Source organism: Pelophylax lessonae (genome assembly GCF_965119305.1).
Source record: "Pelophylax lessonae genome assembly, chromosome: 9".
NCBI lineage: Eukaryota > Metazoa > Chordata > Amphibia > Anura > Ranidae > Pelophylax > Pelophylax lessonae.
This window is the reverse complement of record NC_138776.1, coordinates 186,584,152-186,603,810: the sequence shown is the minus strand read 5'-3', so window position 1 is coordinate 186,603,810 and position 19,659 is coordinate 186,584,152. Positions and strand designations below refer to the sequence as shown.

At 40.6% G+C, this 19,659-nt stretch overlaps 1 protein-coding gene across 1 annotated transcript in view; it reads right to left on the bottom strand.

The window, feature by feature from the left end:
* Positions 1-772: 772 nt before the first annotated feature.
* LOC309563068 (heparan-alpha-glucosaminide N-acetyltransferase-like) overlaps positions 773-19,659 on the bottom strand; it is a 272,146-nt gene continuing 253,259 nt past the window's right edge. Inside the window, exons 10-11 of the mRNA XM_082267368.1 lie at positions 7,924-8,036; positions 773-1,007 (exon numbers count right to left, since the gene is read on the bottom strand). Coding sequence (XP_082123494.1) covers positions 826-1,007; positions 7,924-8,036 — 295 coding nt within the window. The 3' untranslated portion in view covers positions 773-825. The remainder of the gene's footprint in view (positions 1,008-7,923; positions 8,037-19,659) is intronic.

Here is a 19,659-nt window from a genome sequence, read left to right as displayed (position 1 = left end):
TTTCAAAATTGTCGCTATTTTTTTGTTTATAGCGCAAAAAGTAAAAATCACACAGGTGATCAAATACCACTAAAAGAAAGCCCTGTTTGTGGGAAAAAAAGGACGTCAATTTCATTTGGGTACAGCTTCGCACGACCGCGCAATTGTCTGTTAAATTCACGCAGTGCCGAATCGGAAAATAGCCCCTGGTCTTTGAGCAGCCAAATCCTCCGGGGCTTAAGTGGTTAATAAAATAAAGTTGTATCTGGGCCTCTAAACAGTGGTGTGGAACTTCAATTTTAGTTTAGAGTTAGGGACCACATATATCAGCGGTGTGTTAACATGGCAATGTGTATTTGCAAATGAATTTGTAACAAAAAAACTATTTTTTTTTTCCTGGCTAGCTTGTACGTTTGCGAGGGACCTTTTGTATAGATTTGTATACTTCTGCTCTACAGCCCATGCCATTGATTTTTTTATTTCTAATATTTCAAGTGGACCTCTATTTTTACATCTTGCTCTGATGTCATTTCATTGTGTTTCTGAGTTTATTTTCAGGCGCAGACAGATAAAATTGTCATTTGCAAGGATACATCAACCTTCCAAGGCATATTATGCTTTTATTCTGCTACTGTGTCATCAGTAATGTTAAGCGCTATGTTGGTCAAGTTCTTTTATACATAGTGTGGAACTTTTGTTAAGTTGCCAAACTTTTTTTTTGAGATTTGCAGAAAGGTTTTATAGATGTGTGTAACCTTTAATAGTTCTATCACAGACAATGCATACTGTCACAGTATTATTAAAAAACAAAAATGAATATTACAGAGTTACCAACAGATTAGTCCTTTAGATCTTCAAGAAGAATTTCTGCCTGTATAGGAAGTAAGCTACAAGCACCCAGATGGAAGTTCCCAACAGATCCTGTGCAAGGAGCTCATAATGAGATTTGAAGTCCTTCACTTCCCAGTTAAAAGGGAAATACATAGCTAGAAGTGAGTGTCCAACGTAGACAAAGATTGAATTCGTTCCTGAATATTAGAGAATACAGCATATTAAATATAAGCCAGCACTGAGTCATATTGTAGGCACATACAGTATCTCACAAAAGTGAGTACACCCCTTTACATTTTTGTAAATATTTTATTATTTCTTTTCATGTGAAAACACTGAAGAAATTACACTTTGCTACAATGTAAAGTAGTGAGTGTACAGCTTGTATAACAGTGTAAATTTGCTGTCCCCTCAAAATAACTCAACATACAGCCATTAATGTATAAACTGCTGGCAACAAAAGTGAGTACATCTCTAAGTGGAAATGTCCAACTGGGCCCAAAGTGTCAATATTTTGTGTGGCCACCATTATTTTCCAGCACTGCCTTAACCCTCGTAGGCATGGAGTTCACCAGAGATTCACAGGTTGCCACTGGAGTCCTCTTCCACTCCTCCATGAGGACATCACAGAGCTCTTGAGACCTTGCGCTCCTCCACCTTCCATTTGAGGATGCCCCACAGACGCTCAATAGGGTTTAGGCCTGGAGACATGCTTAACCAGTCCATCACCTTTACCCTCAGCTTCTTTTACGCAGTGGTTGTCTTGGAGGTGTGTTTGGGGTCGTTATTATGTTGGAATACTGCCCTGTGGCCCAGTGTTCGAAGGGAGGGGATTGTGCTCTGCTTCAGTATGTCACAGTACATTTTGGTGTTCATGGTTCCCTCAATGAACTGTAACTCCCCAGTGCCGGGAGCACTCATGCAGCCCCAGACCATGACACTCCTACCACCATGCTTGATGGTAGCCAAGACACACTTGTCTTTGTACTCCTCACCTGGCTGTCGCCACACACACTTGACACTATCTGCACCAATTAAGTTTATCTTAGTCTCATCAGACCTCAGGACATGGTTCCAGTAATCCATGTCCTTAGTCTGCTTGTCTTCAGCAAACTGTTTGCGGGCTTTCTTGTGCATCATCTTTAGAAGAGGCTTCCTTCTGGTATGACAGCCATGCAGACCAATTTGATGCAGTGTGCGGTGTATGGTCTAAAGCAGTGGTCCTCAACCCCGTTCCACAGGGCCCACTAACAGGCCAGGTTTGCAAGATAACTGAAATACATCCCAGGTGATATAATTTGCTGCTCAGTGATTGCAGTACTCTAATCTGCATCTCCCCAAGGTTATACTTAAAATCTGGCCTGTTAGTGGGCCCTGAGGACCGGAGTTGAGGACCACTGGTCTAAAGCACTGACAGGCTGACCCCCCACCCCTTTAACCTCTGCAGCAATGCTGGCAGCACTCATACGTCTATTTCCCAAAGACAACCTCTGGATATGATGCTAAACATGTGCACTCAACTTCTTTGGTTGACCATGACTAGGCCTGACCTGAGTGCAATCTGTCCTGTTAAACCACTGTATGGTCTTGGCCACTGTGCTGCAGCTCAGTTTCAAGGTTTTGGCAATCTTCTTATAGCCTTGGCCATCTTTATGTAGAGCAACAATTCTTTTTTTCAGATGCTCAGAGAGTTCTTTGCCATGAGGTGCCATGTTGAACTTCCAGTGACCAGTATGAGAGAGTGAGAATGATAACATCAAATTTAACACACCTGCTACCCATTCACACCTGAGACCTTGTAACACTGACGAGTCTCATGACACCAGAAGGGAAAATGGCTAATCGGGCCCAATTTGGACATTTTCACTTAGGGGTGTACTTAACTTTGTTGCCAGCGGTTTAGACTTTAATGGCTGTGTGTTGAGTTATTTTGAGGGGACATGGAATTTACACTGTTATACAAGCTGTACACTCACTACTTTACATTGTAGCAAAGTGTAATTTCTTCAGTGTTGTCACATGAAAAGATATAATAAAATTTTACAAAAAATGTGAGGGGTGTACTCATTTTTGTGAGATACTGTATAAACCAATACTGTCTGAAATTAATCTAAACAAGTAATGAACAAGCATCATATACAAAAATATTTTATTTTAACAGCTTTGTGAATAAACACAATGAACGTAAGTTAAAATAATCTTGTTTAAGCAGTATTTGTAGAAACTGCCATTCATATTTGTGAAGTTAAGGTACAATAGATCTCATGATTGAAGGACTGCAAAGTTGAATACATTTTTGGGCAGTTTGAAGAGATGTTTCAGGACTGTCTGTGCTAGGAGTGATATAGCCACTGCTCTATGCCAAAACCAAAAGGCAAGAGGCAATAGAATATTGGTTTGTGTGGAAGTTGGATGGGGGCTACATATGGCTCTTCATTCACATTGGAAGAAGCTAAATAAATAGACTCTACGCTTCATCTATTTATTGTGTAACCCTGAGAAGTAAAGTGTTCATCTGATGTCACACTGTCAGCACCCTGTGTCATCTTATGCTTGGAAAGATGGACTGTGGAAAGCATATGTCTCTTTTGTTAATGTATCAGTGTCATGGTTCAGTGAAAATGATGTGCTGTGAGGGTCAACAACCACTTCTGTCTTTTTGTCCCTCCTTTTGTATGCTGCAATTGAAAATGGTCAATTAATGCACAAGGTTCACCATCAAAGGTGACAAATAAATGATGCTTACTACCTTTTGTATCCCTTGTCCTGCTCTAATGAGGATATCAGCTTTTTAGAAAGGACAGACTGCACCTAAATGGGGAGGGTGCAGCCGTACTGGGAGAGAAGATGGCCGAAAATTTAGAGGGGCTTTAAACTAGGTGATGGGGGAGAGGGTCCAGATGTAGAGCTAGCCAGCGGGGAACAAGGTTCAGCAGGCGATATTGGGGGCATTAGTGGTAGGGTGACCAGAGATCCAAAACCCATGGTAGGTTGAAAAATCCAAAATGCAGCCTCATAATATCTAACAAGGGTATAGTATGCGACCGGACAAAATGATGAGGTTTCTATACTAATGCTAGAAGTCTGGCTAACAAGATGGGAGAACTGGAGCTGCTAATGTATAAGGAGGATTTTGATTTTGTGGGAATTTCAGAAACCTTTTTGACAGCTTTCATGGTTAGCTGGCAACCATTCAGGGGCATTCACTCCCTTTATCGCAGAGATACGGAGGGTAAAAAAGGGGGAGGGGTATACCTGTATATCAAGAACGATGTGCAAGTGAATATGAAGGACGATATCACTAATGGAGCTAGGGAGGAGGTGGAATCCCTACAGCTTCAAAGGGAAGATACTAAGGGGAAAGTAATATTGGGCATATGCTATAGGCCCCCAAACCAAAGGGAGGAGGGGGAGGCAGACCTCCTATCACAGCTTGGAATGGCTTGCCATTTCCTAAATGTTTTGCAGGACAACTTCATGGGTCAGATGGTGAACACACCGATGAAAAACAATGCTTTAATAGACCTACTAATTACGAATAATACAGATCTGATTGCGGATGTAGAAATAAGGGGCAACTTAGAAAAAAGTGACCATAGGTCAATTAGTTTAAGTTTAAATCACAAAAATGGGAAACATAAGGGTAATACACAGACACTGAACTTCAAAAGAGCCAGTTTCCCTAAACTGTGCTCTATGCTGGACGATATTAAATGGGATAGAATCCTGGGAACAAAGAACACTGGGGAAAATGGGAGTGCTTTAAGAACAAAGTTAATAAAGGTATTGGCCAGTGCATTCTGACAGGGAATATAAGATCTAAAATAAACCCTCGGTGGCTAAACTCCAACGTAAAAATGCATATAAAAACAAAAGAAAAGGCCTTCCAGAAATACAAATCAAAAAAACGAAAAGATTTTTTGATCTGCATCTGCCCTTCAGTTATAGGTGGAGGCGGTGACCACTTTTTGCATCTTTAAGAAATACAAAGCAGAGGGGTCATTGGCAGCATTCCAGCACTACAAAGAATGCAATAAGAAATGTAAGACCACAATCAAGATGGCTAAGATAGAACACGAAAAGCCCATAGCAGAAGAGAGTAAGGAAAACCCTAAGAAATTTTTTAAGTAGAATATTTAAATATTTGAAAGTATAAATAGCAAGAAAGTGAGGCCAGAACATATTGGCCCCACAAAGAATGATGAAGGGAATCTGGCTATAAAGGACAGAGAGAGGGCAGGGGTTCTAAATAAATCATTCTCCTCAGTCTTTACAAAAGAATTGGGGGAAGGGATACAGCAAACTAGACTGTAGGGTCCTTAAGAACGTCAGCCAGGTGATAGCCAGACCAGTGTTCCTAATTTTTAAGGACAGTCTACTGACAGGAATGGTACCAGCTGATTGGAGAAAAGCCAACATGGCACCAATATTTCAAAAAGGGCTGAGATATATCCCTGGGAACTACAAGCCTGTTATCCTAACATCAATAGTCTGCAAGCTATTGGAGGGGATGTTAAGGGACTATATACAAAATTTTAGTAATAAAATGGTATCATTAGTAGTAATCAGCATAGATTCATGAAGAATCATTCTTGCCAGACCAATATATTAACTTCCTATGAAGAAGTGAGCTGCCATCTAGATAAAGGAAGGCCTGTAGATGGAGTATATCTGGACTTTGCAAAGGCATTTGATACAGTTCACCACAAACGCTTACTGTACAAACTAAGGTACGTAGTTATGGACCATAGGATGAGTACCTGGATTGAAAACTGGCTTTAGGGGCGAGTCCAGAGGGTGGTGATAAATGGAAAGTACTTGGATTGGTCAGGTGTGGGAAGGGGGGTCCCCCGAGGATCTATCCTGGGACCAATCCTGTTTAATTTATTCATAAACGATCTGGAGGATGGGATGACCAGCACAATCTCAGTATTTGCAGACGATACTAAGCTATGCAGAGCAATATCTTCTTCACAGGACGTTAAAACCTTACAAGAAGACCTGAACAAAATAATGGGATGGGCAACTACATGGCAAATGAGGTTAAATGTTGAAAAGTGTAAGGTAAGGCACTTGGGTGCCAGAAATACGAATGTAAGTTGCTCGCTAGGGGGAGAACCTCTGGGGAAATCTAAGATGGAAAAGGACCTGGGGGTCCTAGTAGACAACAAGCTCAGCAATGGCATGCAATGCCACGCCGATGCAAGCAAAGCCAACAGAATACTGGCATGTATAAAAAAGGGGATTCACTCCAGAGATAAAACTATTGTTCTCCCACTCTAGAAAACTCTAGTCCAGCTGCTTCTTGAGTATCCCATCCAGTTCTTGGCACTGGACCTCAGGAAGGATGTGCTGGAACTGGAGAGAGAAGGGCAACAAAGATAATTAGGGGAATGGAGGACATCAGCTATGAGGAAAGACTACAAGCACTGAACCTATTCTCTCTGGAGAAGAGCCGCTTGAGAGGGGATATGATATCAATGAACAAATACTGTACTGGCGACGCTTGCATAGGGAACAAACTTTTCAGCGAAAGGGAATTAAAAAAAAAAAACCACGTGGCCATTCACTAAAAATAGAAGAGAAACGGTTTAACCTTTAACTGCATAAAGTTGTATCAGCAGGGAGCATCAATAGTTTAAAAAACTATTAGATGGGCACCTTAATGACCACAACATACAGGGGTATACAATGTACTGTTAACAGCAAACACACACACACATCATAGGTTGAACAGGATGGACTGGTGTCTTTGTTTAACCTCACTAACTATGTAACTATCTATCTTCACCGGCTTTCTTCATTTTGTAAAACGATGCGCAAAATCCCGGTGCTAGATAAAAGTATTGACTTAATAATAATAGAAATGCTTTTGTCAAAATGACCTATTTTGTTTTTTAGAAAACACTTTGTTCTTTTAATCAACCAAAGAAAAGGCAAATGTTCCTGTAAGGTGTTGAAATTGCGTGGTTCATCCAAAACTGACAATTTCGTTTTTGGGTGGATGCTGAAAGAACCATCTCATGGCTTTTTTTTGCATTTCGGTACACAGGGGAAGGATGCAGCTCAAGCACGATAAACCACTATACACTATATTATCAAAGTATTTGGACACCTGCCTTTACACGTACATGAACTTTAATGGCATCCCAGTCCTAGTCCGTAGGCTTCAATATTGAGTTGGCCTACCCTTTACAGCTATAACAACTTCAACTCTTCTGGTCATGCTGTCCACAAGGTTTAGGAGTGTGTATATGGGAATGTTTGGCCATTCTTCTAGAAGCACATTTGTGAGGTCATACACTGCTGTGCATGATAAAGCATAAAATTGTCCACATTTTCTTAATATGCTGATGCCTAAAGAGTTCCCTTCACTGGAACTATGGGGCCAAGCCCATTCCCTGAAAAACAACCCCACACCATAATCCCCCCTCCATCAAATGATTTGGACCAGTGCACAAAGCAAGGTCCATAAAGACATGGATGAGTAAGTTTGGGGTGGAGGAACTTGACTGGCCTGCACAGAATCCTGACCTCAACTCAACAGAACAACTTTGGGATAAATTAGAGCCAAGACTGTGAGCCAGACCTTCTTGTCCACATTAGTGCCTGACCTCACAAATGCGCTTCTGGAAGAATGGTCAAACATTCCCATAGACACACTCCTAAACCTTGTAGACAGCCTTCCTAGAATAGTTGAAGGTAGTAAAGCTGCAAAGGGTGGGCCAACTCAAAATTAAACTCTACAGACTCTTCATGTTCGTGTAAAGGCAGGCGTCCCAATACTTTTGCAAATATAGTGTACCTGGCAACAAGGTAAAAAGGGTGGGTTGCACATCTTGTGTATTGGGGCTGGGAACAGGCATACTTCAATCTGCCACTGTTATACCATTCCAATGAGCCACTGTACTCCCAACAATTTCTTGTTCAATAGTTATTTTCTTTGTAGAAAACATCTTCAGATATGCCATGTATATACAGTATTTATACTGGATACTGTGTCTCACTTTTAAATCATATCTATAAAAAATGCATATTTTGTTTTATTACACTGTTATATTACACTGATGTCATGGAATTATTGTCCGGTGGATGAGCACAGAGATATTATACCTGGGTAGATGAATGGCTGTCCTCCCCACCAGTGTCTCACATCAATCACATAAAACATAAGGCCCAGGAGGAGGAAGGAGAAACAGCTGAGTGTGGTGACGAAGGACAGAGACCTGCCAACAACAAAAAGTATAACATTAGGTAACCAAACAGTTTGTCAGGAACACCTACTCATTCCGTTATCTAAAGCAAAGCCAGGTTCAGCAATAGGGATACACTAATGAGGTAGTAGAAGAAATACAGCAGTGTAAGGGATGCTCACATTGTCTTGTCTGAAGCCAATTTTTATTTATGATGTAATGTAAAATTACTTGTGTTTCAACCCCTTGGAAAATGGCCAGTAATCTGTCTGACTTTTGCTTGTCCTATGCTGACACATATATTTTCCAGTAGAGGCCACAAAAAAAGGATTATGTTAGCATGCAAATATATTCAACATTTTAATTTTCTTGGTGCTTTTAGCCCAAAAAGATTAATTTAAATGGAGAACTGAACAAAATGACCCTCCTGCTTGTGCAGACAATACAATCTGTCATCAGCTGGAAATCATTAAAATAGACTATGACTATGTATTCTTTCTTTAGAGCATACAAGATGTAGTGGTTGTGCCTCATGACTGCTCTAGCATTAGGAAAACTAAATGGAAAGAAATTATATCCATATTGGAAAGATATGGTTGTTCTAGACTTCAGATAGAGGCCATATATGCTTGCAAGATTTGAAATCCAATCTTTTTTTTGTCAGACAGGTCTAAAGACATGTACTGTAAGGTGTAAATGCTTTATATCAATGCACTAGGACTAGGATATGAGCACAATAGTTTGCATATAATAGTCTATATTATAGCAATATGGAAAGATTGCTCAACATGTGAAGCTATCATAACATGTACTTAAAAGCAAGGCAGGCAAAATATTTGTCAAATTGTTATTCCATACACTATGATCGGATAATTTAAATGTTGTAGATTTCAAATGGGCCTACGACATCACCAGCTGCTACTATAGCAAAAATCTCCTAAACAGTGCATGTTTAGGAGATATTTACTGTACCTACAGGTAAGCCCTATTTTAGGCTTACCCGTAGGTACAAGTAACCAATGGGGCTTTACTACCACTTTAAAACGCCCAGGGAAGGCCGGGCTGTGAAAGAAGTCCATGGCGTATGTGCCCCTGGGGGTGGGGACCCTCACCCTAAGCTTTTTCGGCACCAAGGTCACTGCACCATCACACTTTTTTTTGCACCTGCCTCTAGGGCCGGGCCTTTTGGCTGAGACCAGAGGAAGGGGGATTGGATTTGAAAACCCCTCACTCCACCCTCTCGCACAAGTCATCTCCCCTCCCAAAGAATCCCCAGCACATATCCACTTAGCTCCCCAATCAAAGAGATGTCACATGCCACAGAGGGGGGTTTGCGGCATTTGGGACCCCGGGTACCCTGCAGGAAATACGGGGTTAGTGCCCTGGGTGCCCAAACGAATGCCCCATTCACATATTGCATAGCAGGAATGTTGGCAGCTCGATTCACTTAAATGAAGAAGCATTTTGCTGAGATCCTGACACTTGACAGTCGCAGAATCATATCACAGCACTATTAAAGGATAATGGCACCCAAACATGGGTCATAGTTTGTGCAGCGATTGCCACGTGATTTGGAATTGCAGGCAGAATCGTGACAATTCTGCCCACAGTTCCAAATCATGAGATGTGAGCGTGGCCTAACGCACCCCTGCAAGGCAAGTTAGTGGAGCCAAGTGCAAAACTTGTTCCGGCACTGGGCTTCAGAACTCAGCCTGAATTCACAGAACACCAGGATTATGTTCAAATCTTGGGAAGGTCCCACCAAAACCGGTACAGTTGGAAGATATGGATTTGTACTCATAGGGGGGAGAGATTTTTGTTTGTGGGAGAGTTTTTTAGTGGGAGGGGGTTTTGGGTAACATAATTTATGATATAGCTACTGAGAGGATTTGTGCTGGGAGGGGAATTTGGGGGAAAGAAGATTTGTGCTGGGGGGATATGGAAAGCAGAATTGGGTGGGGGAGGATTTGTACTTGAATTGGGGGTTATGCTGGGCAGCAAAATGCACCTTCGCCTGTGAACACAAAAATCCTTGCACCAGCTCTGCTTCATGTAAGTGATGCTGTCTATGAGTATAATCATAAGGAGCTGTGTTCTGTATTGCTTTACTAACATAGTGATTTTTACCTACAGTCTTACAAAGACTATGCTATGCAGCTACGTTACCTTGATTGAGTAACAGGGACATTGCTGTGAAAAGTCTGTGTATGTGGAGTTTTCATAATCTGACTCTGCAGTGTATGCATGTGCTTTGCCCTCCTTAGTGAACTAATAGTTAGTTACTCCCTGATCACTCAGCCCATTACCTATTTTGTTAAATGGTTTCATGTTTTCTGAAGTTAAAAATAATTGTTTACCTTGATCAATAAAAAGGGCCTTTGCTTTGTCTGAAAACTGCACTTGTTGTGATCTTGAATCCTCATTTATCTATCTATCTATCTATCTATCTATCTATCTATCTATCTATCTATCTATCTATCTATCTATCTATCTATCTATCTATCTATCTATCTATCTATCTATCTATCTATCTATCTATCTATCTATCTATCTATCTATCTATCTATCTATCTATCTATCTATCTATCTATCTATCCATGTTGATCTCTATTCTTTTCCAGGTTCAATTTAATTATCTCGTTTTGACCTGAGTCAAGGAATGGTAAAGCCAACGCCTTATCGAGGATGTTGTCTGAGCCTTTCCAGAAAGACAACTTGGAATGTACAATCCTGCCTCAAAAGAACTTCCTAGGGGCCACAAGTTCCAATACATTTTTGAGTCTCCTCATAGAGGGGCATGAGAATGACCCACTTCTCATTCATCCACCTAAGGACATTAACTTTGCGTCTAAGAATGGCTTTTGGACTGAAGTGCATCTTTATGTACCTGAATTGGTTCAGGTAGAAGCCCTCAGGTTGGTGCGTGATTCTAAGCTTGCTGGGTATTTTGGTGTTTCTAAGGCGGAAGAACTTTATTTTAGGTGGCCTAGTTACAAGAAAGATATTAAGAACTATGTGATCTTGTATCTGACCTGTGCAGGCAGCAATACACTCTTCTCATTTTGGGGTTACTCCAAACACTCCCTGTTCCATCAAGACCATGAGTGTAAATTTCTATGGACTTTGTGGTTGATCTTCCTCCTTCTGTTTTTTTTGCCTTCCTCTTGATCAACTATGAGTAAAGGATTGTGTATATAGGATTGTACTTTTTTTTTCCCTTTTATTGGTTAAACTGGATGGACCTGTGTCTTTTTTCAGCCAGACTAACTATGTAACTATCTCTGTATATCAGCTATGTCCCTCTATATGCAATACCAGTGTTTTCATAGACTGACAAAGAGTTTGACCCAAATAAAACACACCGGTCATTAAGACATGCATTGTTACATGAAGTGGACCATAAGCAGGAATTAGCCAATTAACACAACAAGGAACTGTCATTAAATCAATGTTTATAGGCTGTGTCATTTAGGATATATTCTCTGCATTACACAACTGCAAGCTTTAGGGTCACACATTGCAAAGGTAAGATCCAAGCATATTGTTTCAAGTGTTGCACATAGAGAATACATTATATAAATTAAATAAATCACACGAGGGAACCTTTCCAGCATATACTTCTTCCTTGATAGTACTCATCTGGCCTACTTTATTTTAATACTTCCTAAAAGCCATTTATCTGTCAGTTGAAGGGCTGCCTACACCATCTGCATACTGAATGCTTGTAAGTAACTGCATATTGATTTTCACTTCTCTTGTAAAGCTGTCAAATGCTTTCTTGGGTGTAAGAATGGCAAGGATGAAGTGAAGTGATCTGCTGCTTCTCATCTATAGCAACGTTGTCTCTCAATTAACACTCTAAAAATTAAAGAGTTAAATTAATCTTCTTATGAAAATATCTCCAGTGCTACAGTCTTATTCAGCAAAATCCTACAGGATGTAGTTTTCAGAGATGTCTGCGTTTAAACAAAATTCTATAGACTGAATGAGAGGTGGTTAGAATTTAGGACACCAGCTGTTATTCTTTATCTTTTACCCAGTCAAGGATAAAGGAGCATAACCCAGAGCAGAACATTGTCTCCAAGAGATACTTCCATGTAGCGACACTAATCATGTTCTGCCTCCCTTACAGACACCTAATCTCTGCAGAACAAATGGCCAAGATTTTGTGTTACTGTACTTAAGTGAGGGTGCTGACTCTTATTATTAACTTTTTATTATGCACAGGGTAAAATATGAAATACAATCATTTTTGTTTTATTCAGGCAAATATGAAATATTGTATACGCAGTATTTATAATCAGGAGATGGAGATTTAGGCTTTTTTTCACGTTTACCAGGCTAACTGTTTAGCCAAAAAAGCTGGCTTCAATCAGAGCCTAATATGGAATTTTGCCCCTCGCTATGCTAACCTCACCATGGCTCTGTGGGAAAATTCTTATATCTGGTCCAACAACACATGTTCAGCTCACTTAGTGTTATAGGCAGATACATAGATGATGTGGTAATCATTTAGGATGGCCCTGAGTCCTTAGTCCAGGATTTTTCAGGCCATTGTAATCACAATGATTTTGGACTATCCTTTACTTTGCGTACAGTATGTACGGCCTATTCATTGGCCTTCTTGGATTTAGAGTCGGGCCACAGAAATCACAACATCATAGCCAAGAATGTGAAGCCCACAGCAGGAAACTCCTTCCTACATTAAAAAAAGCCGTCACCACCCTAAATGGATGAATAACATCCCAAAAAGCCAATTTTGTCAACAAAAGAACAACGGCACTAAGGCAGGATACTATATTGAAAAGGGTTGCCCTCCCACACTGATAGAGGACACATATTCTCCTTACTTAACCTCCAAAAGGACTTCCAGAATAGCATCTAATAATGATAATCCCATCATCAGATTCATCACTCATGGTCACTTCTGGAAAATTGAAAGTATCATCAAAAATCATTGGTCCATTCTACTTCAGAACTCCCACCTCAAGGCAGCTATTCCTCTTTAACCTCTGTTCACCTATAGGAAAACTTCCAATTTAAAAAGCAAAGTGGCTCCCAGTGAGATCAAGCCCACTCAAAAATGGAGTATATGTGAAGTCAGTACCTACACCGTTCCCTCTGAAAGGCATGTTTCAATGTAACCTAATTGCTTAAAGCGGAGTTCCACCCTGGATTTTTTATTTTTTTTTAATACCCCCGGGACAGTCAGGGCTAGCGCATTCCACAATGGCTAGCCTCTGATCTGTCCCGGGTTGCACTTACCTGTTAGGACAAATACTTACCTTGCAAACGTCTTGTCCAGCGCTGCCATCTCAGATGTGGGCAGCTTGAAGCCAGCGCGTCCTCTTCGGCGTCTTCTTCCGCCTTCTTTGGTCCCACGATGCTCTGCGCCGGCCCCGACGTCACTTCCGGGTCGCGCGCGTCATCCCTCCACAGGGGATTAGAAGGGGATGACGCGCGCGACCCGGAACTGACGTCGGGGCCGGTGCAGGCGCAATGATTCCTGGGAGCGATGACGTTCAGCTCCCAGGAATCATTGCAGAGCCAGGAAGTGACGACGGGCCGCGGCCGAGGAAGGAGGAAGAAGGAAGTAAGGTAAGTATATTTTCTTCGCTACGAGGTAAGTAAAAAAAAAAAAAATATGCGATTATCCATTTGTTTTTCAGGTGACCCGGAGCGAGAAGATGGAGGTAAGTATAAAAATAGGGTGGAACTCCACTTTAACATGCAAACACGTATACCATAGTAAAAGGCAAATCACTGATAACGAAAAGACTTATGACATCACACAATTCTTGCTGGAAAATATATTTTAAGCAACAGACAGCATGGATTAATGAAAGACAGAAGATGTCAGACAAATCTGATTTCTTTTTATGAGGAGGTAAATAATACTTTTGACAGAAGGGTGGCTGTGGAAGTAGTATACTTGGATTTTGCATAAGCGTTTCACACAGTTCCACACACATGGCTAATGTGTAAAGTAAAGTCTACAGACTTGGAAAAATCAGTTTTAAATGGATAGGAAACTGGCTAAAAGACCGTATTCAGAGAGTAGTGGTTAATGATTCTTACTGTGAATGGTCTACAGTTATCAATGGTGTACCTCAAGGTTCAGTGTTGGAACCCTTACTTTTCAATATATTTATAAATGATAAAGTGTCTGGGATTAAAAGTAAGATTTCAGTGTTTGCAGATGACACCAAGCTAAGCAGTGGAATAACGACCTTACAGGATGTCTCCAACTTACAAGCTAACCTCAATGCACTGTTTATTTGGCAACTATGTGGCAAATGAGATTTAATGTTAATAAATGTAGAGTTATGCACTTGGGGGCTAAGAACATGCATGCATCATACATACTAGGGGGAGTACATCTGGGAGAATCAATGATGGAGAAGGATCTGGGTGTCCTGATAGATCATAAGATTCCATCATCCAGCTCAGTAAATTGCTTTAAAAAAGGCCTGGATCCTTTCCAAAATGTACATAATATAACTGGATACTAACATTTATAGGTAAAGTTGATCCAGGAAACATCTGATTGCCTCTTGGGGGATCGGGAAGGAATTGTTTCCCCTGCTGGAGCAAATTGGATCATACTTCGCTGTTTTTTCCCCCCTTCTTTTGGATCAACTGTGGGTATGAGATTGTGTATATAGGATTGTAAAAAAAAATGTGTTTTTTTTTTCCTTTTTATTGGTTGAACTGGACGGACTTGTGTCTTTTTCCAACAAGACTAACTATGTAACTATGTATTAACTGTTCCACTAAGTATGTGGTTTATTGTCTTGCCTGCCCATGCAGCCTTTTTTATGTGGGTCGTACTAGGACCCTGAGAAAGAGGTTCGGTGAACAACACCAATTTGTGGAGGAAGGCAGTGACAAATATGGCGTGCCCAGACATTTTTTGGGGTTTCATGGTAAGTTCTAACAAGGACCTAAGGTTTGGGTCATACAATCTGTCCCACCTCAAAATTCTCTGACAGAGCGATTCAGCAGGTTTTGACAGCAGAAAACCCTCCGGATCTATACTCTAGACACACTTAAACCCAAAGGTCTCAATGAGGACATTGAGATCCACCAGATTATGTAAGAATTTTTGTTTTTCATGCAGTTTCTTTATCCTCATGCTGTCTGTATAACCAGGTCCCCCCACATTTTGGTTCACAGTCCCATGCAATTTTTATTCTGTGCTTTTTTGCTTTTTACACAGCACATAGGTGCCTATATCCATACATTAATTTATCTATGGGTTTGCTCATGCGTGTACACTTGCAGGCAGATGCGTGGCCCTTTTCTTTTCCCCAAATCTTATGTGTTTTGCACACAGCGCACGTACTTGCATATATTTGTGTGCTGTTTTTTCGTCTTTTTGGTGGTTTAATTTACATGTGTTTTTATATGCACATAGTATATGTTTGGTTTTTAGTAACCTTATTTGAGGATTCCTACTTTAAATATTCTGTTTCCATCTCCCTATTTTAGTATAGGTATGTTTATTATTTTTAGGTTGGGGGAGGTGGATGGGTTCAGAGAATATTCTGATTAGTCACTAATGGGTAATATGCATCTATGATCGAATATTTACCTTCAGAATCATTTAGGTATGTCCCATATGAAGTTCTTATACATATATACAGTGTATATTTATTTAGCATTTTTTCAATTCAGTATTTATAGTACTTATTTAGTATATGTTTTTACAATCATTTCGTTTTCTGTGATCATGTAATTTTTATTTTTTTATGCATTATATTTCTATATTATATAGTATACTATATTTTTACCTATTTCTTTGCTAAAGTATTCCACTCATTACAGCCAGCTAAGGGTGGATGCCATGTTCTCTGTTATATGGTTGTGTTTCTTTTTCTGTAAACATTTGCATTGCCTGTTAAGGGTTAACGCTACACCCTTTTGGATATTGAATCTTATGCTTGCACAATGTTTGGGTTCTATTTGTTTGTCTGCACTGTAGTTCCCCCCGTGCAGTCTATTAAGGGTTAATGGCTGATCGGTCCTTCATTGCGTGTTTATTTCTGGTTCTGCACTTTGTGGTTCCCTCTCTGTGCAGTAGCCCACCAAACACTTTGCCACATTCTGGTTTTCGCATTTTCTAATGTGCATGGACGCAGCAGCGTGGCTTGAGAGTGAGCACGTACAAGTAGCTTCCCGTGGGGCCAATGAACATAGAGGAGGAGCCAAGAACAGTGGCGGAGGACCCAAGAAGAGGAGGTGTGGGGCCGCTCTGTGTAATTCCATTGCACAGAGATGGTAGGTATAGAAATGTTTGCTATTAAAAACAAAAAAACAAAAACCTTACAACCACTTGAACTGCATCAGAGTAAAAGCAGGTCTCCTCCTTTATCATACTGGACTGTACTGTGTTATCAAGCTGTGTAACTCTCAGAAATCGATACACAGAAATACAAATCATTTGGCAGATAAAAAAATCCCCAACATATGTATTTCATCTGTGTATTAAGCTGTTTACCTGGAGTAAGCTTGTACCTGTGCTTGTAGTGTCACCAAAAAAATAGTTGTTGGGGAAACTGTTCCACAATATCATGGCTCATATAGAAGAAACATTTGAAAATAGTTAATATAACTACTTATATTTATGTTATGTACCCAAAGATTATATGTACAGCTGAAATCATATTGCATTACATGGTGCTGTCAGCAGGGCTGGCCCAAGACGTTGTGCTGCCTGGGTTCAAGAATAAAATGCTGCCCCCCCTTTAAAATAAATCCCACCCAACAAAAGGCCCCCACTTCCATTATTTTATATGAATATAAAATGTAGAAAATCTGCCATGCCCACCTCCCTAGAAGATCCAGCCTGGCCTGCATGAGATAGAGTGCGCTGACGTCTAACGTCTTTGCGCACACACCACAATCATGTGAGGGACGTTCCCCGGAGGAGACACTCTGCCACCTCATACTCCGTTTGCACTACGGGTGGCAGTATGAGATGGGGAAATGCCGCCCGTAATGTGCCGCAAATTGATGACACACATAACTGCTGGAGAAATAATCTTGGGAGTCAATTTGCTGCCCCTCTCCAAGTGCTGCCTGGGTCCAATGGACCCAGCAGGACCCATGGTAGGGCCGGCCCTGGCTGTCAGTCTTCCATGTTATTAGGCCATGAGCTGCAGTGTTTAGCTTACGAGAAAAGCAAAGAGAGGACCAGTATGGTAGGGTTGCTTAGATCAGCCATTTATACAGAGTGATTATAGTCCTTTTAAGTGTGGGCCTTCATACTCTTTATCAATTTAAACACCCTTCTCTGTACCCTTTTCAGTTTTAGAGCATCCTTTTCTGTAAATTGGCACCCAAACCCCAATGTTATACTCACTCAGCAGGAAGGTTTGATATTGCTTTGTGAAATTGAACAGAAGTACTTTACCATATCCTAGGACTCCAGATTGGAGCTGCATGCATGTTAGGATGCCAACTATACCAAGGTAAACTGCGTGGGATAAGCAGGTAGTTGGCTTACCTGAGAAGTATAGGCTGACAGCCCATTAGAGCAGGGCACCATAGAATAGGTTAGACCTGGGAGAGAAATCTAAAGAGAAGGAACCACACTGGTACACACTGGAAGAAGGTGGTTCTGGAAATAGGCAACTTAAACAATGTATTTCTTTGTAGATGTTAGCTTTGCTGTGTTAAGTTGTCTACATGGTACAGATGCAAAAACTCACAGGCAGGTTAAGGGCATCCACCAGGCAAGTTATTTAAAGGTATTTAAAGGAATTCTACATTTTTAATGTTTCACTTTAAGCTCTATTAAAATTGATGCTTAGCACCAAACAAAATTAAAAATAAATGTTTTTTGTTGCTTTGGTACATGTCACCCAGGGCAGTGCCCAGCCCCCCATTTCATTTTTTTGGCAATCCCTTACCTTTTAGCCTAGAAAATGAACTAGCCTAGAAAATTACTGATTCCTCAGATTTGGCTCTTGTTGACTTCAATAGGGTTTATATTTGGCATCTGAATCATGGCTCATCACTACTGTTTAAAACCACCTGGGTATTACAAACTGGGAGAATATTTGGGACATCATGAAAAAAGGCCTCACACTTCCCACCTGTCCTGCAACTGAGCAGCACCTACTGTAGGTCAAAGTGACAGCAAAAATAAGTTGATCAACCAACATCTTATATGTCTATGGGACTCTAAACTCAGGAGGGCCCTTTTTCATCTTGGCATTCTACACAAATAAACATATTCCTATCCCCAGTACCTAAAGTGAGAAACACAAAATGCTTTTGGATTGTTTTTAAGGAGTTGCACTTTTATATTTATAGCCTTTTTTTTTTTTTAGTTTGGGACAAAGTGGGGAATGGTTAAAAACTCTTTTTATTTATTTTTTTTATTTTTTGTGTGTGTCTTCCCCATTGGGGACAGGGTCTCTGCCTCTCTGAAAAATTCTCAAGTTACTGTACATCAGGTCTGACATTCCTAATCTTGCAAGGGCCACAGTGTGACACATTTGCAGAGCTGAGGATTTGGACCTGGGCAGACAGACCATTACTTTCTATAGCCAGTCTTGTCTTTGTCCCGGTGAGAGTGCTGTAGTTCATAAACTTTCCCTTACTGAGTGTGAATTGCCTTTCCTAATTGGCATATTGGGACCTGCTCTTCAGGTTGTCCTGAAATTTGGCGAGAGAGTAATGACATTCCTTATCTCTTCCCTGGCTATGATTAGGAGGTCTACAAAAAATGTAGAAAGTATCCATGTGCAGGAAAGAGTACAGTACATTTTCAAGCCATTGGTTTATGCTGACTATATAATTTCAGCTGTTTAACAGAAATACCTGCTGCTGTTAACCTAATGAACACTGTTTACTGGGTCATAATGATAGGGTTACCAGAGTCAAAAGGGATCAATTTCCCTGGATAATCTACAATCACTAAAGCACAGCACAGTAAATTATTGCCAAGTAGCTGTAACATGCCTTGCAGGGAATGTATGCTACAGCTGGTACAATTACATACATTTACAGTATTGTTCTGTATAAAAACTGTATTATACAATAAACTAGTGGATATAGTAAATGTTTTTCTATTGTTTGGAACCTCTCTTCATCCTCTTAATCCATTTTTGCTATAGTAGGGAGTTCTGCATTTAATGGCTGTAAATGCAAGTGTATTATTCATAAAACCCAAGATACATCCTCCCAATGACATCAAATGCAAAAAAAGAAAAAAAAACAAAAGGAAGAAGATAATTGTGTGTTTACTTGTTTATGGAAAGGAAAATAACAATGTAACTATGCAGGACTGTGATAAATGGAGAGTGACAAATCAGGGAAAATATCTGACCTTTCCTTGAATAAATCTCTCTAGTACCAGGGACCACCGTTGCCTGACACTACGATTGGGATACTGAGTTAGATTTGATAATTCACTCTTTAATCACTTGAGGCATTCACCCCTGCTGTAGGGGCACAAGTCCCGGATGGAGCGGTGTGCTGTAGCAGCCATCCCCCTTAGTTTTGCCATGGTATGTGGCGGAGGTAAGGAGTCCCGGATGGAGAGGTGAGCTATACTGTAGGGCATCAGGAGACCCACTGGGAAATTATAAAGATCTCCTATGAAGTTGATATAAGTGTTAAGAACGCCGCCACTATCGTGGCTGGC